The sequence below is a fragment of the Trachinotus anak genome, unplaced genomic scaffold (assembly GCF_046630095.1).
Source record: "Trachinotus anak isolate AG129_WGS33_773 ecotype Australia unplaced genomic scaffold, CSIRO_AGI_Tana_v1 ptg000021l, whole genome shotgun sequence".
Lineage (NCBI taxonomy): Eukaryota > Metazoa > Chordata > Actinopteri > Carangiformes > Carangidae > Trachinotus > Trachinotus anak.
This window is the reverse complement of record NW_027273872.1, coordinates 12,183,073-12,202,605: the sequence shown is the minus strand read 5'-3', so window position 1 is coordinate 12,202,605 and position 19,533 is coordinate 12,183,073. Positions and strand designations below refer to the sequence as shown.

The 19,533-nt window shown below is 39.3% G+C and overlaps 1 protein-coding gene across 4 annotated transcripts in view; it reads left to right on the top strand.

Moving 5' to 3' along the window:
* Positions 1–19,533, top strand: part of fat2 (FAT atypical cadherin 2) — a 136,844-nt gene that overhangs the window by 87,698 nt on the left and 29,613 nt on the right. For all 4 annotated transcript variants that reach the window (XM_071458163.1, XM_071458161.1, XM_071458162.1 and 1 more), the window contains 4 exons: positions 2,929–3,318; positions 14,233–14,444; positions 16,993–17,130; positions 17,337–17,480. In XM_071458163.1, the coding sequence (XP_071314264.1) occupies positions 2,929–3,318; positions 14,233–14,444; positions 16,993–17,130; positions 17,337–17,480 (884 nt within the window). The remainder of the gene's footprint in view (positions 1–2,928; positions 3,319–14,232; positions 14,445–16,992; positions 17,131–17,336; positions 17,481–19,533) is intronic.

Here is a 19,533-nt window from a genome sequence, read left to right as displayed (position 1 = left end):
AAAAGGATCCGTTAATTGTGAATTTAATCATACATTTAATGTTGCTGCCTTTATTAAGCATAATCAGTTTGTGGTTAATAGTGCAATTAGGAGTTTAGGTTTAGGATGACTCTGGTGAAATGTCTTGGATTAGTTGCTCTTTATACTACAAGTGTTTTTGGGGTTTAGATCTCTCTGGGTCTCTGGCACACACTAAATTCCAAGTATGGGTGCCACGATAAAAACGATGCCCTGCTCTGGTGGAAAGGTGAGGAGAACGCTGAAAACGAATATTAATTAATATACCTTTAAAGGACCTATGTGTCAGTTTTGCTATTGTTACATAGCTAACGTTAGCGCTAACAGCTGTTTACTTACCAGACTAGAAGAAACGCTTTGAGTTAAGCCTTGAACTTAGCTACGCCAGTGTTAACTCTTGTTACTATCACTTCTTTGTCTCTGCTAAAGTTAGCAGAAGCCTTAGTCCACTGTTTTAAAGACAACAATGGCCGAAGCCCTCAGCACCACCACCCACTCACTATTCACATCACTATTACTTGTATAAAGTTTGCTCAAGTGTATTAAGATGCATGTTTTAAATCCTCTTCTCACATAAACTGACCAAACTAACAAAAACTCCTCGTTTAGTGCTGATGTAGTTTCTTTCTTACTTCCTTGTTTATCTTGAGCTCATTTCCTTTGCATCACTCCCTCATGACCTGTCTTTCTCTTTACTTTGATTTATATAAACCTCTTGTTCTGTAGCCCAACCTCACAATGTGTGATTCTGAATCATTTTAGCAGACAATATGATCACACTGTGTTTTTTAATGTCTTAACTGTTTTATCACTCAACGAATACCAAACAAATCTAAACCAATCTCTCCTGACTGAAGGGAGCCGACATGGTGTGGTGCAAATTTCCACTGGTTTTATTAATTTGTTGCCTTTGATGGTTGGTTGGTTAGAGTCAGATGAAAGTAAAGTAAAGCAGACACTTTCCTCATTTGAGACCAGTTGAACAGCTCAGTCTGTGTAGGCGCGTGTGGTGTTTAATGTGCCATAGGATGGTTTTCTCACACCCACACATACACACTTAGATTTCCTCATTATTTCACACAAACACACATGTTCACACTTGAATAGTCACAGTTCACATAAAGCGGGATTGATAAAAATGTACAAAGACATCCACAAATACAAATATACCAAAACAAAGACTGGTTCACGGATACACACGCAAAGATAGACACACACACACACACACACACACACACAGAGTTGGGTAGGGAAACAGGAGCAGACAGAACAGGTAAGCCACTCCTTCAGATGTGCAGCAGCTTGTCTTCTGTCTCTGCAACTGCAGCTTTCTCACAGACAATGACTAATGGCTAACTTCTTTCTTTTTTTTCCCTTGGATGTTTTGTTTTGCTAAAGAAATGTATCTAAAACACTTTGACACATTGAGAAAAAGAGAGAAGTGCAGGTTTGTTTTGGCAGATGGTGAAGAGAAACCAAGATGCTGTTGATTCAGATTATGTTTAAATCTGAAATTTCGTACGTAACACTGAGAAATGTGTGGATAGTTCTGTGATAAGATAAATGTATATCATTATCTTCTTTCCTCGTTCATTCAGAGTGAAACTTGTCTGAGCTGTTATTATTTTTCATTATTAGATTTCTTTTTTTTTTTGGCGTTTTGCCTCTCAAGCATCAGGAAACATGAGGAAAGAGAGAAACTATCAATAACATGAAGCATGAAGTTAAAGCACAGCTTAAAGCACACTTCATGATTTGAAGTTTTGCCCTTTTACTGTAGCGCCATCTGTAGGCCAGTGAGGTTGTTAAACTCTAGATACTCTCCCAAAGTAAAGATCATTGGTCTCGCGTTACCAGTTGAATTAACCGGCCCCATGTCGTGGTATTTAGATCTTTTCTGCAGCGCCATTATTTAATGGGTCCATCTGTCTCTCTTTCCATCTGTGCAACACTTCAGTCGAGAATAAGACATCTAATCATCTAATGACCAGATTGTCATTAAGTTTGCTCTGAATATTCATGGTCACAGTTGCATGACTCCTCTCAGTTTTAGCGACCCCCTGCCCTTTCATCTAGCACCACGGTCCAATTCAGTGGACAGATTGCTGTGAAATTTTCTGGAGCGCTTTTATGCTCCAAAAGTAATAAACTACTTAAATTTTATTGACCTTTGCACTTTATGATTCATTTTTTTCCCAGCTTTTAAAAGAGCATTCTAGTCAATCCATCCAAAAACATCTCAGGACTAGTCCTTAATTACTCTACGATAGCTGCATCATACAAATGGACGTAGATGAGAACACAGGAGACCACATGATGAACCATCCAGCACCTTCAAGTTATGTGAAATTCACATCTGACATATGGACACTTTTGTGTTTTTTTTTCATATGCTCAGTAGCTGTGTGTTTACTAGACATGCATGAATTTGTTTGTTAAATACTCATGATTATTTTATTTGAAGTGTATCCAGTATTTTTTGTCACTTATTTTGGCAATTGCATGAAAGTTTCTTCAACATCAAGATCTTTTGATTTCTTTTGCAGTGTTGAAAGTTAGGTTATTCTTGTTTTTTTTTTTTTCCTGTGTTTTCACATCATGTCCTGATTTTTAATCATAAACACACCTTGTGGAAATCCAGATTTGGTTTTGATGACAACAGCATTTTCTTGCCTAATTTGTTTTCTCTCTCAGAGAAAAGACTCCTGGCGTCAGTATCCGCATCATAATCACATCACATGACTGAACAAAACAAAATGACATATTAGAAGTGTTATATTGGTCCTTTTTTAGGCAAATATACTGAATATTAAAACAGAATAAATCTGTTGTTTCTGCTGCTGCTGAATATCTAGTTTTAGTCCATTTAGTTATTGATCGGTTATCTCTGTCTGTATTTGTTCTCTCCAGGTATAAACTCTGAGGTGAAGTACTCCCTCCTGGCAGGCGATGGCGGTTACTTCTCTCTGGATGAGTTTTCGGGGGTCCTGCGGCTGGAGCGACCTCTGACCTCCGACACCCCGCCCACCTTTGAGCTGAAGGTAAAAGCTACTGATCGTGGCCTGCCTCGTCACCTCTACTCCATCGCCACCGTGACGGTGGATGTGGTCTCTCTGGATGACTACCAGCCTGTCTTCCTGAGCTCCGAGTACACCGCTCAGCTCCCAGAATCCTTAGCAGTTGGCTCGGAGGTGCTTAGTGTCTCTGCCCTCACCAGAGATGGTGGAGGGCCAGATCCTGTTGCGTATCGCATCGTCTCTGGCAATGAGGACGGACGGTTCCGGCTGGACTCACAAACAGGTTAGAATAGTTTTTATCCTCTCACTCTTTATTTACAGATGTGCATATCTGGTGAAGGTGAGGCATGGTACGAATTAAGTTTAAATATTCAGTGGTGACTCATGGTTGTATTGGACCTAAAAATGTGGGACCAAGGCACCAGTGTTATTCTTAAAATGTAAAATAATCTTCCAGTTATCTCCTGCCCTCCTTCTCTGGTTGTTCCAACTGTCTTTTATAATGTTTACAAGCCCAGTTTCACCTCATAGAGTAGTAAACAGTAAAGACGGGAAAGACTTCTATGTTAATACCTTTCAAGCATTCATGTCATCAGACCCTTGTAAGAGGTACAAAACAATACAAAAATAGGTTGGTTGGTTTAATTACACCGAACGACCAACTTTAGCTGGTGGATGTGTCCATATCAGTGTGGTTGAGTATTTATTAAATATTATTAAACTGCTGGTTAGATATATTGGATGTTTGTTAGCAGAGTTACATCTTGGATGTCGAAGTTAGAAATACATAACTATGATAACTGTGACATGGAATGAACATGGCGTGAGTATTTCCTGGTGAACAGTCAGGTGCATTGGCTTCCCGGAGGTTTTTTATCATGGTGAAGTTGCCATGCTGCACATTAGAGCTGAGCAGATGAATACATGTTCATTTGTCAGGGAATATTTACAGTGAATCCCTCTATAATCACAAGTTGTTGCTTTTTGTGTGCTGATCAAACAAACAAGACTCAGTGAGTTTGTGACATAGCCAGACTAGCTGCTTCAAGTCTTTGCTAAGCTAAGCTAACTGCCTCATGACTCCAGCTGCTGTACAAACCACACACACACACACACACACACACACACACACACACACACACAAGACGAGTGGTATTAATCTTTTAATCTCATTCTAAAAAGAAAGTTAATGAATGTTTCCCAAATACAGAACAATTTCTGTAACACAATCTCTGTAACAGTAAAAATAAAAAACAAAAAACAGAAGATTCAAAAGTAGAAATTCATATTTAAAAACTCACATTTTGAACCTCTTCAGTAAAATGTTGTTTCTAGACAATCACAGCTGTGGTTGTCTAGAAACTGCTGAATTTTTCCAGCAGGTTTTTGTGCTGGAAATCCATTTACATTGATCTATAGCATAAAACTAGTTATAATAGCAAAGATGATTTAATGTAATTTCCCTCCAGTGTAGCCACAAGCGGATAGTCGGACGTTATATGTGTGTAATGTCTTTAAATTAATAATTGTAATATTTTGTGCCTATTAATATGCAACTTATTAGATGAAGGCCACAGTGTGAAACACTTCGAATTAGCCACATACTTAGAGGATGTTCTCTTCTTATCTGTTTCTGTTTATAAAAAGTCCTTTATCATAGTTCAGTGTTATGATTGTCATCCTCTGCTTCTGTCGAAATGAAGCAAACACCCAACCTCGTTTTGTTTTTGAAAATAAAAGTTTCATTATTTTTGCTAAAAGTTGAAGTTAGAGAAGTGAGCATCTGACCTTAAGTTTGTGCTCCATCCCCTGCTGGATTTCAAACTTGCAGAGTTTGGGAGTCTGCCCTTTGGACTGTGAGGGACCGTTTCACGGCTTGCTGCCAATAAATCATTAAAGACCGGCCGGTCAGAAGAACCACTCTCATTGATCACTGTCCACTGCATTTGGTCTCATTATTTGGGGAGAGCAGAGGGTTTAAAAGTTCGAACAGCTGGGGTATAGCGATCAGAATCTCTGTCTGAGCCCAGCAGCGAAAGAAAAACTAAGCTGGACGAATAAATAGACTAGTTTGTAGGAATACATTAGATTGAGCGAGGTTCTTGATATTCTTGGTACATGTTTATTAATGAGACACATTGCCAAAAGTGTCAAAAAGTGGTGTGAAAAAGTCTGACTGCACAAACGACCAGAGAAGTGAAGTGTCTGTTGGGATAAAAACCTCTGACGTTGGTACTCAGAAGTGGCTCCACTTGGAAACTAACCCCCAACTAAAAGTAATCACAGCTGGCTCAGTTTGTTGTTAAGGAGGTTAAAGTTTTGGTGTAAAGGGGATTAATTAAATGTGACACTGATTTGCTTTGGAAAGCTGCCCTGACACCTTTAATGTGAGACTCAGGACAGGAGGAGGACAGTCAGCTTTACAATTTAAGACATCTCCTGCTGTTCACATGTTTCTGTTCTCTCTCTCTCTGTGTGCATAACTTGCACCCAAGATTTCCCCAGATCAGTGTACACACATTGCAATTTTATGCCTCTGCTGGCGACAGCTAGAGCCAGAGGCATCATGTTTTCAGGTTGACTGTCTGTCCCATTCTCGTGAACGTGATATCTCAGGAACTCGTTGAGGGAACTTCTTCAGATTTTGCACAAATGTCCACCTGGACTCAAGTATATGAACTGATTAGATTTTGGTGGTCAAAGGTCAAAGGTCACTGTGACCTCACAAAGCAGGTTTCTGCATTAACTCACAAATTAATTAATTGATTGTGACACGATTTGACTCAAATGGATAAAATTAAGTGATGGCATTTTATATCCAAAAGGTCAAAGGTCAACTTTACTGTGACATCAAAATGTTCTGCAAAAACACTTCTGGCCATTATTCAACACTTAAGGGCAGATTGTGACAATATTTCTTGCAACTTGGCTGGTTGGTGGAGGCAACAACTGTGAGGTGGTAATGTTTTTCTTTTCTTTTTTTTCTTTTCTTTTTTTTTTTTTTTTTATTCACAGGCATTACAACCAAAATAACTTGATTTAATGACCTGATTTATGTCACTGTCAATGTGCAGTACATGCATACATTTACAGCAGTTGTGTATGTGTCGAGTGGTCTTCGTATTAGGCTTCCAAAGGCCTGAACTGCAAAGTCTACATTTGTGTAAAGACATATCAGTGATGGTAATAAAAATTCGTGCAAAACCCAGTATAAACCGTTCACACTAATGACCTGTAGTGAAATGGATCCAAGGTGATGAATCTGGTTCCAGAGGTGGTCAGTCTCGGTTCTGTGGTTTTGTTCTCCTGTTTAAACTTCATAAAACTTTTCCTTAACCTAAATGGATTAAGTGTTTATCAATACACCAATTAATATATATAATTATTGAAATGGCAGCTGCTTCATTGAAAAATTATGATGCACTTTACTGCAATGTTAAGCTTTAATATACGATATAATATATTTTAATGAGCAGTAAAAGCAGAAATTAAGTTATATTCTACATTTACTCATTATATTTTGGTGGGTAAACCTAATTAGATGATGGTTAGATGATTATTTAGTCATGAACAGTGGGGAGTTTACATAAAGGAACAGTTCAACGTTTTTGGGAAATTTCTCACACGTACAACACAGAGATATTGATCCTCATCTGACTCTTAGCAGGAAAGTAAATAACCATATTTCCAAAAATGTCAAACTATCACTATCCCAGATGGAGAAGTTAAGGTTAAATTTGCTGACATTTATATTGGTGGAGTCAGTTGAGGTGAAAGGCGAGGTGAGAGGTGAGAATTAAAGGGGATTCATTTATTTATTGAGGCTTGATGCTGTTTGATCTTGGCTCCTAACACTGAAATGAGTGATCTGTGACATTTTGAACCACTCTGCAGAAATTAAATGCTGCAAGGCTTTGACAGAAAAGACCAAAAAAAAAAAAAAAATACTGTTAAGATTGGCTGAATTTGTGTTCATTCTTCTGTAATCACCAGACTGATAATGTGCAAATTCTTGAAGGACCCACATGAAGCACTGCAGTTATAAGACCAAAACATTAAAAACTTGTTTCTGTTGACATGAAAGCTCACTCTGTCCCATCTGTATCACCGCTGCTCTCTCTCTTTACCACAGGCCAAGAGGAATTTGATTTATCACAAAGTTGATTAAACCACAGACAGAACAAAGTTTTCTTTGTTTTCTTTGTTTTTGTTAAAGTTCCTTTTATAATTAGTTTTTTTTTCATCCTCCTCATGATGAAAAGAGGATGACTCACTGGCTTGCTGAGACCACTGCTGGTACTTCATGAGTTTTGTTTTTCGATGTCCACAGAATGATTAAATATTATATAAATAAATTATGGATGCACTGTGTCATCTGGAAACCTCTCCAAGGAAGCTGTTCAAGGTGCAGTTGTAAACAGTATATCTGACACCAGCCCTACATCAGAAGGTGTTTTTCCAAACACTCAACACACTGTAGTTGGTGCTGCAGGCACCGGTTTACCCAACAGGACAGTGTACATGTGTCGGTGAATGAAGTGTTTGTCAGTCCATGTCTCTCTGTGTGGCTCAAGAACCTTGAGCCACACACCGAACCAGTGTCAACCCCACACATTTGAGACACTGAGTCACAGTGAAAAGTGGAATGTGTGGCACAGAAAATGTAAAACTTCTCAGTACTATTGTCACTGTGTGTGGAGGAATATTGAAATTAGCTTGGAAGGGAAAACTTGTTACCCACCAGTCATATTTACAGTGGTGTGCACTTGTTTCTTGGTGCTGTGAGCTAAATTTTGTGGAGATGAACATTTTCTGAAAGGCAAGCTGCATTTCCAGTTGTGTGGTAAGGGTTCACGGCACATGCATGTAACTGCTGTCCAGTATCTTAGGTTACACCGGAACAAAAATCAGCTCTCTGGCAAATTTAGCTGCTTCAGAGTTTTGAGAGTTTTTGAAAGTTTCTGATGCTTGTGGAAACTGTAATTGGTAGAAAGTTGAAGAAAGTTTCAGTTGTTTGCTGCTCTCCAACAGAACGCTGCCACATCCTCTAGAAATGAAATATGTTTAGTTTTGATAAGTCCATTAAATTTGCTAATCTTAAATTTATGTATAAATAGCAAGCTGCCTCCTCCTCCTCCTCCTCAGGTGCTCGGCGACCTGCTGGTTGCTCTCATTGTTTGAGGCTCAGGTGCATCCACAGGGAACAGTGAGATACCCTGAGGTAAATCCTAATTTGGATACTGGCTATTTGGCTATTTGTATCAACCAACAGAACTGAACATGGATCATGACTGAGAACATTTTACATTCGAACTGAAACTATTTTTAGTTCACTCACATGCTCATGAATGAGCTGGTTCTTTTTTTATTGTTTGTTTGGTGCTGTCTTTTTTAAATGAATGTTCTTGTTAAGTTTTATGTATTTTAAAGGCCCATCTTGAGGCGGATATCGCAAACTAGCTCAGGCTATTAATGCTGAGCTATGTGGCAGTGGTTAATGCTTTATACTTGTCCTTGATAAATAAACAGTGGATTAAAGAATGTAGCTACAGCGGAGGTATTGCAGTCATTTCCTGAGCAGTACTGAAGCGAGGTGCTGGATAAAGAAATTACCCCTCTGTCTTATATGAATGTGAATTATCTCAGCTAAGAGAGAAGAATCATACAACGTAACTAATAGGTATCATCTACAAAGAAACATTACACTAGTAGACTTCAGTAAACAAGGCACACCTCAGTGTAAAGAGGAACCGCCTGCTGACTCTTCATAATGGATCTGGACACAAAAGACACACAAAAACTCATGTTGCATTGGAGTGAGGTTTAAGGTCAGGGTTGGGCTTAAGTTCAGGTTAGGGCTGGAGCCGGACTTGGACATGTAGCTGTGATGGTGAAGGTAAAATTGAAATGATACTTTCTGCATCCATATAGCTGCAAGCTATGTTTTATCACCTGCTAACCGTATGTTATACACATCCATGTTTGTTTTGAACAATAAAGGCAGACATTAAGGAGGGACTTGAGGTGTTAAGAGCAAGGGAATACATTATGGTAATGAGTGCCCTTGCACATGTAAATGTTTTGTGTGTGTGTGTTGGTACCGTGGCCCAGTTACAGTCCATGAAAGGTTTATGTTGTTTATGTTATTTTACTTTTAAACTGATGTCAGATTGAATCACCTTAAGCATTTAAACATCTTCTGTCTGAGTTTCTAAAGCTTGCACACTGTGTGTGTGTGTGTGTATTTGTGTGTGTACACAATAAGACATGTGGGAAAGAGAGTCATTTAAGTTGACAGTGACAAATCACCTTCACCCAGTTTCTTCTTTCTGAGAAGTTGCTTCAAGCTGTGCAGAATGAGCTCAGAGTGCTTTGAGCAAAACACAAAACACAGATAGGAGCCCGTATTGACAGAAAGCTGGCAGAGAGGAGCACGAGCTGCAGTGCACAAACCACATCTCCGTTTATATTAAAGACACAACATGCAGTTATAAGCCACTGCCACAGTAAATCTCATACATTAGCATAATTACCTGCACAATCAGGACTGACAAAGAAGAATGTCAGCCTCTGGTGGTCTCTGCAGTTCAGTCTCTGCAGTGTGAACGTGTAGGGAAATGTTTAATGCAAATTATGCCCAGTTATAGTACATAAGGGCACAGTCTTGTCTTATAGAACAAAAGGAGGTCTTGAACGTGCAGCAGTGATAAGTGTTTGAGGAGACAGTTTCACCTCTTTGTCAAAGAGGCGTTTGAAGGCATTTTGAATTTTTTCTCCGCACATTTTTTTCTACACACACATATATAAATATATATATGTTTGTGTGTGTGTGTGCGTGTGTAAAAATAAAAGAAACAACATGACTATAAAAAAATGTATATACTACCAACCTCATCTTCAAAGTCTCTAACCGACCACACACACAGCCAGAGTAGACACACACCAATAAAACTCAAAAACCACAAAAAAGCACAAGAAAATTCTGATAGATGAACAAAGAAATAGATTAATTAAAATAAAAAATGATGTGGTTGTGGCCTCGCGACCAGATTTCGCGACTGTTTGCATCAGTCAGGACACTTTTATTGTTTATTTTATCAGTTATCTTCAGGTATGGGATAAGATTTATGGTTTAGACGTGCTGTGGATACACACCTTTAACTCATGTGACTTTGGATCAGAGCCCCATGAGTGATACGAATTTAGAAACAGTTTATTCATTCTGTCTGCTGGAAGTGTGTGCTCTTAATCAAGCCACTCAAACTTTAATTAGTGCCTAAATATGTCAAATATTAGTAGAAGAGCTGCTCCATGATAAAAAAAAAAAAAGAGTAAGAGCGAACAGAGGAGTACAAATGAGATTAAAAAGAAAAACTGGAGCTCATCCAGCTGTCTCTCAGCAGAAGAAGGTAAAAAACATAAACAAATGAATAAATAACGGCTTGGATCATTCTGACTCAGACTGGCTGTGCAAATCTCCTTGATCTCAGAAAAATCAATAAAGTGAGATGTGTGCTGTGCGCACGAGGTACAAATAATTTACTTGTTGAAACCTGGAGGTGTTTAGTTTGAGGGGAATGTTGGGAAGATGAGATTGGGGAGATGGTTGTTTTTGTTGGATCCCATTTTGTTTTGTCTTAATGAAGTATGGTTCAAGAGACTGGCTGGCAGCCCAGGAAAATAGGCTGTGGGTGTTTCACCCACACACACTGCTGGATGTGACGGGCTGCGGCCGACAGATACACTCTGTCGGCGGCTTTGTGTGGTACAGTAAGCTCAGTAGCAGAGGCATCCAGGCTCTTCAGAATTTGTTCAGCATAACAAAGATAAAAAAGTTATTACTCCGAGCAATAATATCTGTAAACGATAGTAATGTCAGTTCACCACAGCAGCAACTAGATATTAGATATTTTGTTTAATCCTCTGCTTTAATCCTTAGCTCTTTCTGATTCACTCAGCTGACCTGTGGCTGTGGCGGAATACAGAGCATGCTGCGGGTGCGCTTGTGCGTATGAATATGGTAGTTCAACGGTTGAGAAAATTATAGCACCAAAGGAAAGGGCTGTTTTGATGGGAAGGTAAAGTGCTGAAAATATTCTAAATGACACTTACATTTAAACAGATATTGGATTGTTTTGGTGGGCGTCTCTTAAAAGTGTCTAAAACACATTTTTTTCTGCTGGGCCCGTGCACAGCAGCTCATCACTCTGCTAGTGTGCCGTGCTCCCTGCTGCCTCTCCTAACTGGCAATGCGCTGATCTGAATCTGCTCTACGTAACACACTGACTATACATGACTACCTCACCCGATCACATGTCAAATAACCTGAACTATCTGGCTGAGGTGACAGTTCTGCTGTTAAATATAAACTCTGTCATTTTCGTCTTGGCTGATATGCTTGATGGTTTTAATCTAACAAAGACACTTCTTTCATAAAGGATAATGCTTCAGTTATTATTGTCAGCAAATCCCAAAAGACTATAACCAACAATGTGATAGTCTGTCAACACTTTTTGACCCTCCCACTCTGTCTTAAAGTCCATTGGTTCCTTCTGCGGATCTAACTCTTTACAAGTGATTCACAAATATGTGGTTTAATTTGATTAAACTATCAATAATTTCCAAAAACAGCTGCTCATTGGTTTTAGCAAACATTACACAAACAGGAGGAAATAGTGCATTTGATGGGGACTATTTTCAGTGGCGGATTAATCCACATTTGGTGCTCTCCTGAGTATTTGGGGCAGCAGATCAGTGCTGTTGTATTGAGTCAAAATAAACTACAGTGTGTTAGTGTGGTAATAAAACATCATGTCAGTGCAGCAGTGTGGCTCACTGACGTGTTTTTAATCTGTTTTTTCAAACAATGGAGCTCTGTGGCTCAGGAATGAGATATATCAGGCTTTGACATACACAGACGACTCGTATTAGTGGGATACATTCTTTTTTGGTTTTGGTCTTTTCATGGGATTTGTTGACTATGAGAAAAATATAGAATATTGCTAGGATTATCCTCAAAAAAACACCCCAGAAGAAGCTTTTCAACAGAAGACAGCCTTATCTACACAAAGCTGCTATTTTTAACTTCTGTCTTTGGTTCTTTTAATGTGAAATCTGTCGGGTAGATGTGACGTGTGACCTGTTGTATCAAAAAATTGTATGGTTTCTATAGGTGAAATAAAACATGCAACATAGCCTGATGAAGGTGATGCCATAAAAGGTAAAATGATATGCTAAATTTTGAAAGAACATTTTCACATTATCTGCCAATTACATTTTAACAATTCATCATTTGGTCTGTAAAATTTAAATTAAAAAATGATTAAAAACTGCCCAGGGTAACCTTTCACTTGAAAGTTGAATTAAGAGCTCAATCAATTATCAAAGTCAATAATTTAATCTGGAATGTTTTAAAGGATTAGTTCATCGACAAATATTTTCAGATCTAGTAACTAGCAAATTGGCCCATTCCTCCCCCGAACATTTCCACTCTTTAATAATAGTATTAAAGATAAGTGTATTTTGTCTTTGTCACTCCTTCACTGCAGAGATGTGTGATTTCTAACCAACAGAACAAACATTCAATAACAAAGCTGTTGAAATGACCAGAGGAGGATGAGTGCAGGAGGGGAAGAGATCTTTCAGTTGAAGTTCAGCAGGTTTACATCAGGTCAGATAATTGACGACCTCAGCCCATCTGGACTGAGAGGAGTGACTCGATAACAAACAGAAAGAGCGGCCGTGACACAGTATATCCCTTTAAGAGCTCTGATGCCTCTTTTATCGCTGCCATAAACTGAGGTTAGACTTCACATGTGGATGACAGATAACACATGGAGACGGCAGCCAGCTGTGGAGAGATTTATAGTTCCTAAAAGGTTATACTCACAGCTCCACTGAGCTGACAAAAGTGAGAGTTCACTAGATATGTCACGTGATACCACACGCACACACTGTGTGTTTGAATTATGGTGTATATTATCATTCATAGCAGCTTGCTTCTACCGTAAGAACATCCATTTTAAACAGTATATTACATCTGTCACTACATAATATACAGTCTGCATTCCAGTATGATGGGCATTCAAGCTGAGCAGCACAACAGTAGTTTCCACAGAGGGGGGTGATGACAGTTGAAGCAGCAGCAGTGAGGAATAAGGACTGAATAAGGAATAAGGTCATTTTGAATCACTGATTTGACGCAGAATTCCTTCATCTTAAATCTGGTCCTGTACAGACGTGTAAATTCAGATTTTTTTTCATTGTGAATTGAGTTTTTGGACCTCAGCAAATCAGAAAGATAACAAGCAATTTCAAAACATTATCTTCAGCTGTGGGAAATCTTTTGTGACAATATTTAGACTAAATGATAAAACAATAAGTGACTGATTAATCAAAATCAACTCAGTTGCAGCCACTATGGTAAATTACTACGTTAACATGCTTAATTTGAAGCATGATTACATAAACTACAGCCCAGGATGATGGAAGTTGAGCCAATGCAGAGCTGGTGATAATTTCAGAACCTCCCTGTCTACACCTACACCTACAAGCAAACATTAAAATTCTTCACCACACAGCTGGTATAGATCTAAAAATCATGCTATATATCATACTAGACTATATCACACATAGTTCTGTGTCTTCTTGTTCAAAAGTCATGGAAGCTCTTGGAATCAGCCTGAAATATCTGGTAGCTTGGAAAAACTTGAATTAGAAATAAAGTCCTGTGACTCTGGAGCGTGTTCAGCCCAGCAGCATGAATTTGTAATGAAGGACCCACCGGTGAATCTGATGGGGGTGAAGAGGTTGTAGAACTACTCGGAACAAAACCAAGTCCTTGCACGTGTTTTAAGAATTCCTCTGTGTTTCTACTTATAAGCTGCTCTGGGCAGCTTAGTGAACTTTGTATGTCTTGTATCAGAGGTGAGTGTTGAAAATGCAAGGATTCCATCACCTGTAACAAATCCTATAACATTAAATCAGAACACCAACGCACTTGTGTTCAGCCACCCGATCAATAATGCAAAATAAAACATAATGTACAAACAGGCCTGTGAGTCAAGCTTTCTCTGATTTACACTCTTCTTATGCAGAGTCCATTTCCCATTTCAGATTTTTTTTTTCTTTGTACAAAAACTGCATCAACTGAAACTTTTCAGTAAGAATAATTCAGTTTTTACTCTGTGGACTGCAGGTCTTCTGATCCTCATCGCACCGCTGGATTTTGAAGTTTCCCGGGAGTACTACCTGTCTGTGGAGGGAAGTCGTGGCAAGTCGTCCCTCAGTGACATCACAACAGTGATCATCAACGTGACAGATGTGAATGATAACACGCCGGTGTTCGGACGGGGCGACTATAGCGCTGAGATATCAGAGGACCTGACTCCTGGGAGCCTGGTGATGAAGGTAAAGATCAAGGCACATACATATGTAGTAACACAAAACAACACGTGCAGAAATGGAGAAACACATACAAAAATACTTTATTTATTGATGGCATGGTACACTAAATTCATAACTCGGCGTGTACCTTGGCTCTGGGGTCACGGTTTTGGGGTACAAAATGTATTTATTTTGAAAAGTGTAGATTCATTGGCCATAATTAGTACTTTAATATTTAAAGGAGCCATTTGTAACTTACCAGTCAACATTGTGAGTTCAGCATCAAACTTTGTTCCTTTACTCACCAGGAGCTGTCTCCAGAGGTGGAAAGTAACCTCCTCCTTTTTGTTTTTAGTTCTATCACTTCTTTTCTTCTACTGAAAACGATATGTCACATATATGTACTCTTCTCTTGTAAATGCAACGGTAGCTGAAGCTCTTGGCGAGGCAGCTGTTAATGCTAACATTATCTGTGTTGCAATAGCAAAACTTACAAATAGCTCCTTCAAAGCACTCATACTGTTAGTAAGAAAAAAATAAATAAAAAATATAAATAACACAGGTGTAGTAATACTCCATCATAAGACTTTGACTTGTAGTTTGAAATAAGTAAGCTTAAAAAATGTACATCAAGACATGTGCAACTTATTCATATATGAATCATTAAAGCCAGCACTGTACACAGCAAGACAGCTTTTTTCTCATTTTGTCAACTTTGCTGGAATCGACACAAACGTCTGGGAGCTTCATGTTTACATTCACTGTGAGCTGATTAAAACGTGGAGTGGGAATTAACTAAGCTATACAAACAGTTCGGGAAGAATACATGTGCCATTACACAAGATGTGTACGAGATGTTTTAGGATAAAAGCATAGCGTATCATTGAGAAAAGTTTACTTTAACTCCTGCAACTGAGCAGGTGACTGACAGTAACTGTCCTCTTCACAGCTCTACACTCTTGCAAGCAGGGATGGAAAATAATGAAGTGAAGCTTACATAACATAAATTAATGTGCGTTATCATGAATTCTTCAAGCACACAGAGCACATGGGGCCACATTCATACATCATAGACACAGACACATGAGTAATCTTTAATTGAATCACTGAACTGAATTTTACTTTAAATTAAATATATTTCCGAGGTTCAATTTAAATGAAGGATATTTCTCTGTTATCTGTCACTTCAGAACATAATTTTTTGTGTTGGGCTTTCAAGAAACACACACACAGACACACACACACACACACACACCAACACACACAAACACACACTTGTACTTCTGTCTTTGTGAGGACACTCATTGACATAATGCATTCCCTAGCCTCTAACACTAAGCTTTACCATCATAACTGAATACTTAACCTGGATCTTAAACCAAGTCTTAACCCTTAACTGGGCCTTGACAGGACATGCCAAAATGTCCTTATTCTGTACACACACACACAAACACACACACACACACACACACATACACACAACAACAAAACGCATCAGAATTCACTAATCAAAGGTTTAACAGTACACCATACAAATATTTGTTGGTTATGCACTCAGATAACCTAATTTCAAACTCACATCCCGACAGAAACACACTGCTTACCCACACGTAAATAACAAAGGCAATGAAACAAAAAACAAAGAACGCTGTGGCACTGAATTCAGCTCAACCTCAACACAGGAAAAATCACACATGTTGAGAATTCCATACACACAGTAACAGTAAGCCAGAATGAGATGATCTGGCAACCTGTCAATGACATGCATGCGTGAAAAAACAGGTAAAACGCACACACGCAACACACACACACGCACACAGTTATCCGACAACATGTCAGCCATCATCTGTCAGGCCTGCAGCAGAGATAACACAGCAATAACACAGCTCAGTGGCTCGCTGATGGTCAGACCACGGCTGGATGATGAGTCTGTAATCACATGGTTTCATATTTGACATTTTTCTTCTCCCAATGCCCTGTTTCCATTTCTCTGTTTTCACCATTAAGGTGCACCATGTCACTGTTTGAAATTTTTTAACTATTTTCACAAAATTGTCGGAGAGGGGCCTCTATCAGTGGAGAGAAATGTAGGATTCCTGTTATAATGTGATTAAGAATGAAGAGGAAAACAAGGACAGGATGAGCTCAGAACATAGTCTTATTGTGAGAGATCTGCTGTTTTTTTGTTGGTTTGTTGGTTCATTTGTTTGTTTGTTTTAGTTGTTGTTCATTTAAATGATGAAAATGACTGCAAAATGTCAGTTTTGTGTGTCATTTGTTTGACATATCACTTTTATTAATCGTCACTTATTCAAAGAGGATCACATGTCTGCTTGTTCAAATATGTTGAAAAAGCATGAACAACAAAGCAATGCAACAACAACGCAACGGCATCATCAATGTGTAATGATTGTAGAGTAAGGGTCAGAGGTCATAATTAGTGACAGAATAGCACGTTTTCATTTTCACATAACTGTGTCCCTCTGAAATCGCTCAGAAGGAGGAAAAGCAAAAGAGAATTTCTTTATCTGGATCCAAATGTTATTCTCCTGCTCCCTGTCTTTTCCTCCAGGTAACAGCCACTGATGAGGATGGTCCAATCAACAATCTCCTGCGTTACTCCATAGTGAGCGGTGACCCTCTGCAGCAGTTCAATATTCACCCACGCAGCGGAGAAATCACTGTCCGGACTTCAGTGGACAGAGAGGAGGTCAGTGTGTATCTGTGTGTGTCAAATTGACAAAAATGAACCAAGAAAACTGACAGGTATCAAGATTAATTTTATATTGTTTTTTGTTTTTTTTTCACAAACATGAGAAATAAAGCAGTTGAAACTGAAAGAAACCTCAATAAAATTGAAAAATGTACAATAAAAGCATAATAACAACTGAGTTTTCCCCCCTCTCTCCTCTCCAGATCCCTCATTACTCTCTGACAGTGCAAGCAGCCGATGAAGGAGATCCTCCTCTGTCATCCGCTGTCCTCATCACCATCACCATCGTCGATGTCAATGACAACCCACCGGTCTTCTCCCAGGTCAACCACAGTCTGCTGCTGCAGGTATGTCACCCTGAACATCTCCACCATGTTTATCTGCAGGTCATAGTTGACCATCAAGCTCAGGTACTGAAAGGTGGACCTGCAAACTTGTAACCGCAAACTGTGGTGATCCTTTTTGTTTTCATTTACCTTACAAGTTACCTTGTTCAAATCAGCTGAACATTGAAGTGAGCTATCTTTAGCTCAGCATTTGAAGATGGTGCTGTGAGAGTTTTATTTGTTTTTTGAGGGATAGGAGCAATTCATGACTGAAGACATTGTGGCTGGTGGCATATTATGAGCATCAAAACACCCCCACGTTTTGTTTTTCACTGTAAAATTCCACACACTGATGAGCTTTCGTTAAATAAAAAGCAGCAGGACAACAGGTACATCAACAAGCAGCAACAAGCAAGTGAAGTCCTGGTTCAGGTCTAAAGACTATAAAATATCTAGAGCTGAATTACTCTCAACAGGATGTGAGAGTCTGCTTATGTCTGCTGATCAGGATGGGTGTGTAGCCACGGAGCTACAGCCTTTAAAAACTTTGATTTATAAAATCAAAATGTATTTCTTTTCCATCTATTTTCATCTCAAGAGTGCATCAGAATGCTTCATTTACAAGTCATAAAAATGTTTCATCCCACTTGACTTCACATTTGTGCCCCCTGGTGATTAGAAGTACGCTTTTGCCTTTAATTCAGTTGTATTAATGTATTTGACACCTGTGGGACACCATAGGCGAGTCGGATTCTTTTCAGTGTGTTGTGGTTGAGAAAAACAGCTTTGTTTTGTGTTCAGAAACCAACCACATTCACAGCCTTGAGCAGTTAAAAAAATTTGTTGGCACCCCACTGCCTCCAGTAGAGGAAAACACCAACCTCACACAAAACACTGCATCAACAAAAAGTCAACAAGCAATATGTAAAGTAACAAATTCACCCAGAACCGCCTGTTCATCAGCTCCCGCAAATAACCCCGGGTGTCCAGAGGGGGGACGCAGCAGTCGCATTCATGTGTGAAATTTGACAACTCTGTGAAAAAATATGAGCAGGGGGGGACTCGCTCTGAAATGCTATGTGAATATGAGAAGAAAGACAGTTTAGTTTGTTCACCTCAACCGACAGAACATCCGTTATGCTACATCATCTTCAAGCAAGGCCGCAAACCTCCACCTGCTCTGCTCCTGACTACATCATGAGTCAGGGTTGGGTCAGGTCAGATGAACTAATGACTAGAGATGATTAAAGAGGAATCACTGAAGATCAGTCATCCTATATCAATCTGTCTTTCTCTCTGTATCATTATGACTCTCTTTCTCCTCCTCCAATACAGTCGGGTGAAAATATGCTGATCTGAAAGTGCAGCTCAATCATAACTGCGGCGCCCGAAGCTCATTAAAACTGTGTGCTAAGAGTTCAAGAGTGAAATTCTTCAGAGGCGAAACCAGAGTAGGGTTTCTGAGCTTTGTGGGATCAAAGCGGCAGCTGTCATGATTTGTTGCTCTCTGTGTGTGTGTGTGTGTGTGTGTGTGTGTGTGTGTGTGTGTGTGTGTGTGTGTGTGTGTGTGTGTGTGAGTGTGTGTGAGTGTGTTGCTTGCAGGACATCAGTGGCACCTTTTCACCTAAAACCTCTAATTACAGGGCCAAGTCTGCTGGTGTGGAAAAAACTTTTAACAGGCAATTTAACCCTAGAACACTAACGTTAAAATTAGTAACACCATCGCTACCGTTGGGTGAAAATCACCTGAACGCATGTCTCTTGAAAAAACCATAGATGGGAGGAGGGAAACAAACATACCATTAATGACATCAATGAGCAGCCTGAAGCTACCCAAGGACCCATGCAACTCAGACAGCAGCAACACAATGAAAAACACATGACAAGAATCGTCGTTAGTGTTCTAGGGTTAACCTCCACTTTTGTGTGTGTGTGTGTGTGTATTAGAGAGTGTATATTGCTGCATGCTTCAGTGTGACGTAATTGTCTGCAGGCCCGCGCATACATATGTGTGTCTGTGTACGTGTCACCGCGCTGCCATGCCAGATAATGCTCACTGACAATTAAGGCTGAC